The sequence below is a fragment of the Thunnus thynnus genome, chromosome 20, assembly GCF_963924715.1.
Source record: "Thunnus thynnus chromosome 20, fThuThy2.1, whole genome shotgun sequence".
NCBI classification, from domain to species: Eukaryota; Metazoa; Chordata; class Actinopteri; order Scombriformes; family Scombridae; genus Thunnus; species Thunnus thynnus.
The window spans coordinates 24,413,073-24,426,809 of NC_089536.1; the positions used below are offsets into that span (position 1 = coordinate 24,413,073).

Consider the following 13,737-nt stretch of genomic DNA (forward strand, 5'->3'; position numbering starts at 1 on the left):
GGTCCTCAGGGGCCCAATCCATCCATTACTCTGTCGCTGGGCCACACAGCACCTTGATCAGATGTGGGAGGTGTGCTGTTCCTCTGCAAGCCTCTGACCGACGGTTATCTTTGTAGCAGTATAATTCATGCATAAAGGTCAGGTTTCATGTTTGTGTCAAACCAGAGCAGGATTGTGAGCTAACCACAGGGGCGTCTGGACTGTCAGTGTGCTTTATGTTCTCAAAGCTCATTGAAAAGTATCTTAAAGAACACATTCAGAGCCCCGGAAGAAGGATGAAGAAATATTTTGAAATGTTTCAGTGTATTTTTAATTGAAAATGTTTCAAGTTGTCAATAAAGCTGCTACCTAAACACTTATAAATCATTCCAAATTGCATTCATACAACTGTGATTCCCATCACGTTACTATAACCACATCAAGACAAAAGTTTCCCATAAACTCTTTATTCGTGGTGGCAACATCATGCAAAAGCTCCGGCAAGAAATGAAAAGGAATGACCAGCATGAAATTAAAACAGAAGCAGATATGTCTCCAGAACTACTGAGAATTGAGTGGAACAGCGTTCGTAGGATTGCGCTCATCTCCCAAGACAGACAGGGAGATTCAGCTCTTCAGATTAAAATTATACACAACAGGTGGACAATTCTACGGACTCTGTTTATTGGAAACCAGGAAGAAGAAAAAATAAATACATCTGCACCTAAAAAGAAAAATGAAAGACTTCCATTTCTGTAGTGATACTTCACTTACAGCACATTACCAGTGAATTTACTCATCGTCTCAAACATGTAGTGAAGTCATCTGATAGGAATTAGCTAGGCAACGGAGTAGAATAACAGGCGATATTGGGTGATGAGTGGGCTATTCGAATGAAGAAAGCCATTTACAGTGATGAGAGTTCATTTCCCTCCTTTTCAGTCATTTGCTATCATGTTGCGTTGCACTTCTGTTCAATATAATGAAGTTAAATGACACTCATACTGCTCAATTTTGAAGGCATTTAAACAACAATACGCTCCCAAGTTACATCTGAATTCCTTCTTTTTTGACAAGAGAACTTTAAGTTATGGCATCTATATTAAAATCATTCTACAAAGGGAGTGGAACTAAAAACTAAAAACAATAGTCTGTTTACATGGGAATTCATTCTGGTCAAAAAGAGGAGAAAACGTGAATCATTTACCCAAAATGATGAGGATTCAACTAATTCCTCCCCGAATTGATTCAGGAAAAAAAAAAAAAAACGATGCACATTTATTTCAATTGCAAATACTATTACAAACAATTGAGTCAATATTATCCCACCACAAGAAGTCCGCTTCAATATCATACAACGCCAAATCATAGGCAGTTTTACATCTTCAGCTCTTATGCACCGATGTGTCAAATCTTCAGCGTACACATTTTTATTTATGTAGAAAACTTTTCTCGCTTTTTTTTTTTTTCCTTCCTTTATACAGAGTAATAAAAAAAGTTAAGGCAAGATGCGTCAAACAGAAATCCGACAGCCGCGGCGGACCAGCTTCTGTTTCTGATTCCGCTGATTCTGGATCAGAAGGAAGGAAGGTGCGGCCAGCAGCTCCCGCTCGCTCTCTGTCTCAGGCATCTTACTCTGGCGGGAGGGGAAGAGGAGGAAGCGGGCGGTGGATGGCGGGGGGTTTGGGGGGTGGTGGTGGTGGTGGTGGTGTCAGAGGTGTCCACTACCTCTCCTCCCCCCCTCCGATCCCCCTCTTTAAGTCTGCCAAAACGCTCCTCTTTGGCACTTAGGCTGGCAGACTCAGCTTCTTTCCTTTCAGAACTGAAACGAGACGGGACGGGTTTAACTTTTTAAAAAAAACACACACGGTCCTCATGACAGATGGACAAGACTGACATTCCTTCTCAGATTGTTTCATTTGATTTGTTTTTAGAGGCCTGAAAATGTAGAACTTCATGTATTAAATCCTGTATAGCAGCAATGTTAAGAGAGAGAGAGACTAGTAACTAGGGCATTGAAATATAAAGAAGAAGGAAATGAGGTTGTTGAATTTCTTCAAGTGTAACTCAACACTTGCTGTGAATCTTGTTTTTCTTGTCGGACTCCTCGCTATGCTGCAGTGATGTAAAGGTGTCTACAGAAGGTGAACTGACATCACTGTTGGGTGTGGTGACGGGTGCAACAGAGCGCACTCGTGCCCACACCCCCGGCACAGTGATGCTGGCTGTTGTCAGGAGGTGAAACAGGCTTGAAACTTTCGCTGCTTTCGCTACTGTTGCGGCTGTAAAACTGTGGATAAGCTGTTTTGAGCGTCACACAAACGAAATGAGTCGTTTCACTATCAGAATTTGATCCGTTCGGTCTGATAGCATTTGGTAAGTCTAGAATAGTCGCACGATTACATTATTTTATCCTCATTCATGTCTCTAGTGTGTATACTCTGATCATAGAGCATGCTCAGTATGCGTTCATCTGGTCAGTGCAGGAATGTCAAACCTGACACCAGATTAAAAACTCTGTATAGTGTGAAATAGAGAGAGGTTTACCTGGTGGTGATAGGCTCAATCAGCATCATGTGAGCTCATTTGAATGTGACGTTTATTTATATGTAAAAGCTCCAGACTGCAGGTCATTTTTATAAATCAGAAGTTTTATTTACTTGCTGTGAGCTCAGCAAATGAAATTCCAATTATTACTATTTTTATACTTAATTTTTTCCTAATTATTTTCACACATGCACATATACACTGGTGTTTCTGAATGTACAGTAATAACCCTAACCCTGATAAGGAAAAGTGTAATTACTGAATAACAAAAGAGCTGAGGGTTACATTCAATTAAAAAAGAAGGAGATTCCATTCAGCTGCATTATATTGGAGTGGAGGCAAAACCTCTGGCAGACGTGAAACTACAGTATTTGCATAGCTCAATACAACACTTTTTGTAATTTGGGTGAACTGATCTTTTAACCACTGAGGTATGCAAATGTCCTTTAAATAAACCATGAGAGTAACTTTCAGTTCCATATCTCAATATCAGATGTATTCTAGATCTGTTTACTTCAACAGTTCACTGAGTCAAGTATTCAAACCCAAAGACCTATTTTTAACATCTGCAATATTACATCAAATCATCAACACAGTTTAGTGTGTCGTGCATCATTTTACACACATTTCCACAAAATTCAGCCTGACGATTCTGGTATGTTTGGAAACTTGAGGTTTCTGACTACAGTTTATGATAAAGATCTCTGGGTTTGAGAACAGCTCAGACAAACACGTCTGTAACAACAAACTAGCTCAATGTTTTTGTTGTCAGCCAGCCTGTTGTCCAACTACAGACATATTAATGAACTACAAATATTAATATACTACTGGAATCACATCCAATCACATGTCTTGGGCTATATTAAAATGCTGACGTAACTCTGCCAGTTAGAAGAAGATGACGATGATGAGCAGGAGCGTTATTTAACAGCTGAAGGTAACCACTTAAAAGAGGAAAACTATTACACCGTAAAAAAACGCAGCAGGACTCACCTTTTGTTACATACAAATAGAAGAAATCGCAGTAGAGGATGGTCTGCACCACCCCGGCGACGATGGCGATCATGTCAAAGAATCCCTCAAAATAGAACCTCCATATCCAGTTGATGAGGTAGAGGGCTCTGTAGAGTCCCAGGAAGAACAGGTAGTGGGTGGTGATGGTCTCGGCCTCACCCGTCTTGCTGATCATGAACAGCTGGGGCAGGATGGCCACCGACTCCAAGTAGATGGAGAACGTCCACAGGATCTGGAACGAAGAGAGGAGAGATGTCAGATTTAGTGATGCGGTCACAATCATTCAGGTGGAATCTTAAAGACGCAGGTTTGAGCCTCTGCACATTCATACCGACAATGTGATGTATGTCAAACCACATGTAGGCGTTTTACACATCATGCAGCCCTAACTGAACTGTTTACAACAATACTGCATATACACACATACACGTTTAAAAACAACCTGTCAATTTACTGGTCTCTTTACATTTTTGCATGTGTATAATTGATCTGATCGGTCACAAGCAGCAAAAGTCAACCTACACAACTTGACACATTCCCAATTTACTGTTTTGTCTTTTAACCTCCTGTCAACACGTGGAGTCACAGCACCTCCAAATAAGGGATGGACATTAACTTATATAATACTGACATTTAAAAGTAATTTAACCAACTTTTAGAGAAGTGGTAGAGAGAAGAAGTTGAGAAAGAATGAGAGATAATAAGATAAATGCTGGTGTATGTGAGCAAGAGAGTGCAAGAGTGTAGATAAGGAGCAAAGATGAGAAGTGAATCTTTGTTTGGTGGTGTTGTCGTTCAATGGTTTAGCAGGGAAGTGTAGGAACTACACTGCAGCCTGGAGGCTCTGTTAACAATGACAATCTGAGAGGAACCTGTGACGTCTGTCTAGTATGAATGGCACAAGCTGAATCATCGGACCTGCGTCTGCAGTATAGAAGTGTGTTTGTGGTGGATTTCTGACCTCCAGAGGAGAGAAGTCGTGGTTCACCAGGAAGGCCAGGCCACCGACAGGGACCACCAGGAACTCCACTCTGAACGTGTCGTGGTTCCCATCGTAGGTCGCCTTGAACTTCACGTAGATCAGGTACACAGTGGCGTATGCGCATCCGATGTAGATGATCTGAAACACACACACACACACAGGACGCCGTCCAGAACATTAAAGGTGACCATTCACTGGTGCCATACATGCACTTAAGCATCAGCAATGACACACACCTCTAGTCAACAAAGGAGTGTCAGTCAGCCTTAACAAACTGTTTGTTTAGTGCTCAGAAACAATGCTACAGGAGCAAAGTGTGAGTGTTTCACCTTCATGGTGGTGTTATAGAGAGAGATGAAGGAGGTGAGCAGGTCCAGGTAGCGAGTGGTGAACACCAAGGCAAACAGGACCTGACTCTTTCCAGAAATACCTGCAGAGAGACAGCAGAGGGCATTCGAACATTATTTACATCCATGAATTAGATTTGATCTCTTTGCATTTAAAAAAAAAAGGGACAGTTTGGGGAATGCACTCTCTCCATGCACACAGCTCTGATGCAATGCACAAAATGACATTTGGTCTGTGGGGTTGTAAACTCTGAAGAATGATATTTTAGAAGCGAACCGAAACATCTCAAACCAAATAATCAGATTTCCTGAATAGATAAAGCTTCACTCACTGACTAAACACTGTAACACCGACCCCCAACAGTAAACCACAGACCTCTGGCACTGTTTTACAACTTACATCCGTGCACATGAAACAGAAAATGTCATTTAAAACCTGATCATCTGCTTGTTAATCTGTTGATGACATGTAGTTATTTTGAGGAACATGTGTTATTACAAAGTGACACTGCAGCCCTCTAATGAGCAGTTAGCAGGATGGGTTGTGTTCTGTGCAACGCCACAGTCTTCATGCTCACCTGCACCTGTTACACGTCTCTCTATCTACCTGGCCTGTTGACGCAAGTGATGACATGTTTCCCTTCAGTCACACCCACTGTGAGACCACAGGGGGGCTGTGATCAATGCTTCATCATTAGCAGCCAAACACAGCCTAGTGCTGTCTGTTATAATACATTAGCTACACAGCATTAGCTGCTGGAAGTCTAGTATTGATGACTACAGTCTGATATGCAGCTGACTTTTGTGCAGCTCTATCTGGTTTAATCTCAAGCAAACAGCAGTAATGACAAAACTCCTGCAGTGATACTGCCCCAACCTTTGACCACTGGAAGAACAGCAAAGCATAGCATAGCTCAGCATGAAAACACAGCAAAGTTTCACCATGATAATACAATCTGCAACAATGAACTGTTCCCCTGCAACAAGCACGTACTCAGTCACTGACTTTGCATCTCCAACTGCTGTTTGCTGCCACGTCAGAGGTCACACCGAGCTAACCAGAGGAATAACAGGGGGCCAGCGTCAAACATGAAGCTAGCTCAATTTCCCCCAACAATTGAAAACGACGAGGCCCTACATGCTGAAACTAACAAATGCGGCGGCTCTCTGGTCCCCAGCTCCAACACCAGCTCATTCAGGGGCCCGCACCACTGTCAAAATATGCTGCTGCTAGTCAGACGTCAATGCCACTTCTCCCAACAGGAAATGTACTGTTTCTCAACTGACATTTGGCCATTTTGGTGACCGTAACTTAACAGTGTCAGAGTCCGTATTTGATGACAAGGCATACCGGTGAGATGGACAGCGATACTAGCCAGCTAAGTTAGCTAACGTTAGCTGGCAGCTGGCTAATGAGATATAACTACAGTGGAAGTTAGGCAATAGCAGCCGTTTTTTGGCTGGTTCAACTGCGCCTTTACATGACAGGTCACACCCTGTGCAAGCTTGTACAAACTGTAAGTGAAAGTATGCGGCTACTCACCGGCACAAGACCTGGTTTTCCATATTTTTAGCAGCAGGATGATGATGGCTGCTAGGTGGGAGAGATCGCCGGTTAGCCGGAAAATGTTCATATTTCTGGGAGATCCAGCAAGATGTAAACCGACTTAAGACTCTAAAAAGAGCTCAGTTCGTCTCCGGTGATGGATAATTTGTGACCTCGCAGTGTTTGAATGACACCGTGACACGAGAATAGACTTGATCCTGCTTTCAGAAGATGGGAAAATGGCGAGTAAAAGCGCGACGTGGCTCGGGGACGTGGCCAAGGCGACAGTAACCAATGAGAGACGGTAGACGCTCGTGTCCCCAGCCAATCAGAAGAGAAAGATGCGTTGTTTGCATAAATTATGTTTTCCAAATGCTGCCTCTAAGGTCAGCGGAAAAGATCGTAAATCAGGATTTCCTATGTAAGCTCTTAATTGCCAAGTACAAGGAAATTCACCAGGAAATTAATCTTACCTATGTCGTGAAAATATTTAGCAGCTAGTCATACTTCTTACATTTTGTTCTGTGGCTAATTAGGCAGGAACATTATGCGTTATATGCATGAAAGATCCTCTCCAGACATGAATTAAGACTCTACTTGAAACAAAAACGTCTGATATGGTTTATCCACAAAAAAGTAGAATAACCACCTTTAAATCCTTAATCTTAACCTAATTTTTTACCATTTAATATTTATCTCAGCACTCTGCACTATTTTTATCCTGTTACCAGTCCAAAGAAACAGCTTCACCTGTATATAATCATTCCTTGTGTATATTTCTGCAGATTGTTGCAAGATGTCACCTACTTCACTGTAAGGTGCATTCTCAGTGTTTGTGCACTGGAGGCTTCAAGTTTCCACATCACACTTGTGAAAGTTGAACATTGGACCAGGATTGGCTTCCAAACTACTCGTGATGTCACAAATCATACTAATAAGCCCAGCTGATTTTCAATGAGCACAGATACACTTTCTACTTTCAGCAGATGATTGTGAAAACTCTGCACATACATCATTCTGCACACAGAAGCTCAAACATCACACTGTAGGAACAAGAAGAAAAACAGAGTTTTGAGTGGAGGAGGACTTTAAGTGTGAAACAGCGAACAGGAACAGGAAAAACTCACACAATACATATTGTTGTATCTTGGCAGCACCAAGTGTGGTTGGGCTCTTCAACACAAAACATTGAAGTTAGTTGTTTAGTTGAAACTATCTCTTGCAGTACAAACATGCTGTGAATTGAAGTAAGGAGAAACTAAACCCTATCTGAGAGAGGGGAACTCTCTGTAGTGTCCCTTGAGCTCGAGTTGGAACCACTGCAACAAACTGACTGTAATTCCAACTGATCACACACCACGTTCACAAAAATTAGGCTTAGAAAGGCAGAATATTTATTCTGGAACTCATTACAGTATTTCATTACAAATATTGCATTAATTGTGGCACATTTTAAATAGACCATTGTGCAGTAACATCCTCGACACCCAACATTGATTTAAAGCGAGACCATGTAACTTTTCAAAGAAGGAAAAACCATTTTTCTCTTACAAATGAAAAGTTGAATTCATACACAATAAAACACACACTCTTCAATACACTCAGGTCTTTTGCTGCTATAGTCTGACTAGGTCCAGTTGGGCCACTAGTTTATTGTGCATAACATTAGCTATTGTTAGCTAACTCTAGCTAGAAATTACTGTGTAAGTGAAATTTCCGAGTGAGTTTAACTCACTTTATGCTTCTTCTCTAGTTGTGCAACTATTTTTTAGCATTAAAGCTGCACCAATAAATATTTTTTATATAAACTATGGATCGGATGATAACGTCTAATGTAAAAGGGGTTCTTGTTGTGATGAAAACCACAGAGAATCGCTCAACACTGTAGTCCCCTCAGCTCTAGGGAGCCTTTTAGTCTATTTTGAGTCATTGCTTTAGTATTTTGCCACAACAGGCAGCTGTTTTCAGGGAAAAACTCTTACAAACTAACTGCATACGACCTGTCCAGCACTAAACAGCAGACAGACACAGTTAGAGATGAACTGGTGAACATAGTGGAGCATTTAGCAGCTATAGCGACAGATATTTTTCTCAGGTGTTGGTGAAGACCAAAATGGAGCTAAAAGAGAGTGAATACTGGACTAACATTCGTCAAATATCCAGAGGCACGACTCCAAATGAATGCCAATATTGTCGGATGTGTAGATAAGTAACCGCTTGCTTACACAATTACCATAAAGTTGCTTTGGCAAACATGTTGTGTTTTGTTATGTTGGCCAAAAAAACTTAAATCGATGAATGCAGCTTTAACTGTCATCCCGTTGTTCAACTTAAGTTTCATGTGCTCGCTTTAAAAAGGCCTCATATTACCCCCCCCCCACCCCCCAATCACTGACCCCAAGTTAAAAAAAGTACCATTAAAATATAAGCAGCCCAATTCAGATCGGTTAAATCAGCAAGTATGTATAAACTGACCATTGGCATGAGACACAGAAATAATGAATGTACAATTTCAACAAAGATTCAACCATGATTCTTCCCATTGACAGTATGATATGATGAACCACTGACAGTAAACACTTCCCACAGATAACAGACTTTACAGAATGAACACCTACAACATGTATGTCTTAGAAGACTTGATCTTCTGCGGCATTTCAACAGCGGCAGACTGCCATTCGGATATTTTTTGCTTAAAAGTAGAGGTATCGACGTCACACAGGATGGCTGGTAAATGTAGGAACCACAGTACCTGAGCTTCACACCTGACTCACCCATTCTAAACAAGTCAGAAATACTGTGTTTTATGCATGAAGCTTATGAAAATTGCACCAAAATCCAACCAGGAGCAACCTACCGTGATAAAGATAAGTTAGCAAACTAAGGGGCTCCGACAGTCCCACAGGGCGTTTGTTATTCAATGAACAGACTTGTCACTATCATCTGAGGTCTTGAGAACAAAAACAGCATCATCGAGAACGTAGTAATCGTTATACATGTCCCCTTCACAGAGGTATGGCAACCGGGTCACAGCCTCCACCTCGAACCCTGCCCTTTGGAAAACCTCATTGGACAGGTTAGTTACTTGCTCCTCCCACGCCTTTCCTTTTATTTTTAGGTGTTCTTTGGGACGCTGCCATCTCCCTCCTAAGAAGAAAAAAAAAAAAACACAGGGTGGTTTAATTTGGTATTTTAAATCAACAGAGTGTAGCGAACGATATTCCTTTAACATATGAGGCAACGATTCTCAACTGACCAACTTCCACGTAAGGCTGGAAGGGAAGCACCGCAGCCAGGATGAGTCTTCCAGTGTTGGGAACAAGCGACCGCCTGATGTCCCGCAGGAGATGTAGAGGATCGTCACAGCGGTCCAACAGGTTCAGACAGCTGATCACATCATACTGGAAACCAGGCTGCTGCCACTCATCTATACCCAGCAGTCTGAGCATGACAGGAGGGCGCAGAGAGAAAGAGGGGCGTACAGTATTTGTTCATTAGTGTCCCGTATTTTAAAATCACAAGAGATGAGCAAAAACAGGATTTTCAGATGAGGAGGTTACTTTCTATTTTCCTGCACTATAAGGGCTCTGCATTTAGTCAGCATAATGTACATTAATACCCCGGCACTAATTCAATCTGGACAACAAAGAGCATTGAGTAGGACTGTTGTTGTAATGTTTATTTTTATGATTGATTAATCTGCAGATTATTTTCAGGACAGTTTCTACTGTTAATGAAACTCAACAGAGAGACCTGCTCACCTGTAATTCTTCCTCTGGAGATGCCATTTCATGGGTGGTGAGACCTCAGTGGCATAAACCTCTCTGAAATGGACTCCCATCACCTCTGTGACGCCTCCATCCCCGGCTCCGAGGTCCAGGAGTCTCTCGGCCCTCCACTCCGGACCGATGTGGAGCAGCCGCTGGAACTGCTCCCCAGAAAATACAAACATAGATCCGCGACCTAGAAACCTGAGACAGAGAGCACGTCAGAGGGAGATACGCTACAGGTGAAACAGAGGCAGAGACGTATCTGTGCTAATGTACTCACCCGTTAATGGAGGTGCGTGAGACCAGAGGGCTGAGGACGGTTGATACGAAAGAGTGGTAGAGCTGAGTGAACATCCAGCCAGACTTCTCCACGCTCTGCTTAAGAAAAGCCTTAGTGCCTGAGTCCAAGTGGCTCTGGACGAACAGGTGTCGCACCGATTCTCCGAGCAGGTCAGGATTGCACCGATACCACTAGATTAACAGGAAAAGAAAAGAATAGAACAATTCAAATTTACAGTCATTAAGTGCTTCAATAGCCCTGAATAATTCTGCGCTTTGAGCAGTTTGTCACTAAAGAAGACAGCAGAGTTGTAATTTTGTATCTTCAGTGAACAGAACGGAGGCAAGACCAATCAGAGAGGGTTTACAGGAAAATACGAGGGAAAATAGGCTGACAGGTCTCTATCAGTTCTTCAATTGATGAGGTTACTATGCCAAACACTAGCTCACATGTTGCAGAGTCAGCAAAACAATGTATGTAAATGTCTGTATGAGTTCCAAGTTACGTGAAGAGGGTATGAGCAGAGCATTAGTTATATACAGCTAACGTACTTTGTAAGATAAACCATTAGCAATGATAGCTTAGTTGTGCCTCCCCTTGGCTAGCAACACCAAACTAGCTTAGTCTCGTGTTAGATCTTAACCATATGTCTGTTTCCCTTCTTATATTGCAACATATAGCACCTATCTTCAATTAAATATTCTTGATATATTTGGGGGATTTTTTGAGATCTGCTGATTGAATGACTGTGTTTCTGAATGATACTTGTACATTTATTCATATTAATGTTTACTAATGTCACAAATAAAGGCTTAAAGGAGCTCTAATTCCAGTGTGCAGATACTTTTCTATTGTATTCTCAATGATACATGTGGTTTTGTGATGTGCGGATGACTATTCTAATACAAAGATTGCAAAGATGTGATTATGGTTAAATGTCATCTTATTATCCATTATCCCAAATATCTGTAGCTCTGAGCCTCTTTAAAAGTAGCTGTCAGCCCCCTCTTTAGCTGTCTTACATGTGTACTCTCTTGTACCAAACTCCATTTAAAAATTGACAAGTTTAACCTGTATAGCTTGATTACCGGGAAAATGTGCAAACATTTGAGTCTAGTCTTCACAGGCGCATTTAATATTGTTAGTCTGTCAAAACTGGCACAAAGTATGACCATGTAAAGTTACAGTTATCAATAATTCATACCTCTTGTGTCTCCATCGCGGCCGCCTCGCTGTCGCTGACCATGTTCACAAACAGTGAACGGACGAGCGGACTGCGCACGTACTTCCCGCTCCACATCCTCCTGATGGAATGCAGAAAGGCGACGTAAGCCAGCACCCACGCAACAAAAACCACTGTCCTCAGCTGTAGGTGACACATAATGGACAACAACCCTGAGTGGGACGGCTGACAGACAGCTGACAGACAGCTGACAGAGCGGCCAGTGAGATGTTAGAATTAGATGATGGTTAAGAAGGTAACGGCAGCCAGCTGTAAACCGACACGCCAGGACAACAAACAAACAAACCTGAGGGTGCGGTGGATTTAAAAAACCAGCTGCTATTTACTCGCCATCTTAGTCCTGTGAATCCATTGTCTGACCATGTGTTAAAAGTATCCAATTAGTGTTTCACCTGTGAGGTCTCTGCCCATTATGACAACAAAAAGTCACATCCGCAAATTCTTCCTGAGTAACCGCTAAATGTGTCCGGAATGATTTAAACGGAACGTGAAGTTAGCTTCCGATTCGTAAACCGTAAGACGTCGTAGCGAAAAGCCCTAACACCGTTTAAACTCACTTTCAGATTTTTTAAACATTTATTTTGCTTATGAAAACACAAAAAGGGCGATTTCACTTATTTTTCCCCACCCAGACCACACTAGACAGATTAGAAGATTAACTCTAGAGAGATAGGTAATTGTATTTCAAAAGGTAAAAATAACTTTTCTACCTTTGTTTTTAAGTGAGAAAGAGGAGCTCTACTTGTCCCTAACCAACGAAATGAAGAGACGTGGGATCGTGCTGTGAATTTCTATCAGTAAGATTAGTGAAATCGCCTTTTTCAGTTTTTAACAAATAGAATAAAGGTTTCACAAATCTGAAACTATGTTTAATGACTCTCTGCAGCCCTTGGTTAATACAGTCCAGATCTGATAAGTCTAAAAATAGTTGTTTTTGGTTTATACTTGGTCAAATGCAGTCTGGATGAAGTAAAGTCGCCCTTTTTGTGTTTTCATAAACAAAATAAAGGTTTAACAAATCTGAGAGCGAGTTTAAACAGTGTTAAGGCTTTTGCTACGATGTCTACCACTCCTTCATAAGTGTAAGTGGTGCAAAAACGGAGAATCAGCAGCTAAATACCATTATTTATGTTTCTCTCAACTTTTCCTTTAACTCCGAATCGGAGGCTAACTTCAGCTTCGTGTAAAGGCAGCCAGCTGTAAACAAACACGCCAGGACAACAAACAAACAAACAAACAAACCTGAGGGTGCGGTGGATTTTAAAAACCAGCTGCTATTTACTCGCCAGCTTAGTCCTGTGAATCCATTGTCTGATCATGATCGTCTGATCAGTGTTTCACCTGTAAAGTCTCTGCCTATTATGACAACAAAACTCACATCCGCATATTTCCTTGATATTATCCATGCACTTTCCTGAGTAACCGCTAAATGTGTCCGGAATGGACTCCATCGTTTAAGGCTTTTTTTAGGAGGGGGGGTTGAGGACAGAACATAAGTGTGGTGAAGACGAAAGTATGCATCATATTTCTGAGAGGAAAGGTAGCGCTCGGATAAATAATTATTTTTTTCTTATCATGTGACATCATCGCCGTGGCCTCGTTCCTTATCCTCTAAAATATCTCGTTGACTTAACAGCGTGTGTGAATTTTTTTGTCCTCTGTATCTGCAATGTGACATATTCAACAAAAAACTCGAACACTCGAAATATTTATTACATATTACCGTCTTCCCGTGTTGAGAGTGTTTATGTGTTATTCAGCTTGGTTTGTGCAGCACAGTTCTGTTGCTGTGCAGTGATGTGGTTACTGTACCCCGGTACTGACCGCTTCTCTTTCACCTGACACCCCAAACTCCGTTCAAAATGTGTTAATTCAACGCTTTATTGTCTCTAGCTAAACGTGCGGCTTATGAAATCAAACTCAAGCCATGTCTAAATTCATCTTTAATTAGGCATACAAAGTGATGGGCAGCACCTGTTTCTGTGTTCATTTTCTTCACTTTGTTTCTATCTAACTGAAATGAAATGCT

General features: G+C 41.6%; 2 protein-coding genes across 6 annotated transcripts; both read right to left on the bottom strand.

The window, feature by feature from the left end:
* Window positions 1-430: 430 nt before the first annotated feature.
* LOC137171583 (ER lumen protein-retaining receptor 2) lies at window positions 431-6,688 on the bottom strand. Its single transcript, XM_067575594.1, has 5 exons — window positions 6,413-6,688; window positions 4,852-4,952; window positions 4,502-4,660; window positions 3,520-3,772; window positions 431-1,801 (listed from the first exon to the last, which is right to left on the bottom strand). The coding sequence occupies exons 1-5, from the start codon at window positions 6,501-6,503 to the stop codon at window positions 1,767-1,769; spliced, it is 639 nt and encodes a 212-aa protein (XP_067431695.1). The 5' UTR covers window positions 6,504-6,688; the 3' UTR covers window positions 431-1,766.
* A 1,098-nt stretch (window positions 6,689-7,786) lies between these two features.
* mettl9 (methyltransferase 9, His-X-His N1-histidine) lies at window positions 7,787-13,112 on the bottom strand. Of its 5 annotated transcripts, none has more exons than XM_067575592.1 (6): window positions 12,951-13,112; window positions 11,670-11,769; window positions 10,466-10,656; window positions 10,177-10,386; window positions 9,672-9,856; window positions 7,787-9,562 (listed from the first exon to the last, which is right to left on the bottom strand). In XM_067575592.1, the coding sequence occupies exons 2-6, from the start codon at window positions 11,763-11,765 to the stop codon at window positions 9,333-9,335; spliced, it is 912 nt and encodes a 303-aa protein (XP_067431693.1). In that variant the 5' UTR covers window positions 11,766-11,769; window positions 12,951-13,112; the 3' UTR covers window positions 7,787-9,332. The 5 variants fall into 5 exon arrangements, with proteins under 5 accessions (XP_067431693.1, XP_067431692.1, XP_067431694.1 ...); XM_067575591.1 differs by having other exon boundaries at window positions 11,670-11,831; window positions 12,951-13,111; XM_067575593.1 differs by lacking the exon at window positions 12,951-13,112 and adding an exon at window positions 11,995-12,277.
* Window positions 13,113-13,737: the final 625 nt, after the last annotated feature.

Coding starts and splice junctions, on each gene's coding strand:
- LOC137171583 (XM_067575594.1), bottom strand. CDS start 6,503: ATGAACATTTTCCGGCTAACCGGCGATCTCTCCCACCTAGCAGCCATC. Junction 4,661..4,851: donor TCTATAACACCACCATGAAG/GTGAAACACTCA, acceptor TGTGTGTTTCAG/ATCATCTACATCGGATGCGC. Junction 1,802..3,519: donor CTATTTGTATGTAACAAAAG/GTGAGTCCTGCT, acceptor GTCTCGTTTCAG/TTCTGAAAGGAAAGAAGCTG.
- mettl9 (XM_067575589.1), bottom strand. CDS start 11,846: ATGTGTCACCTACAGCTGAGGACAGTGGTTTTTGTTGCGTGGGTGCTG. Junction 10,657..11,669: donor CCGCGATGGAGACACAAGAG/GTATGAATTATT, acceptor CTGTTAATCTAG/TGGTATCGGTGCAATCCTGA. Junction 9,563..9,671: donor CCAGCCTTACGTGGAAGTTG/GTCAGTTGAGAA, acceptor TTTTCTTCTTAG/GAGGGAGATGGCAGCGTCCC.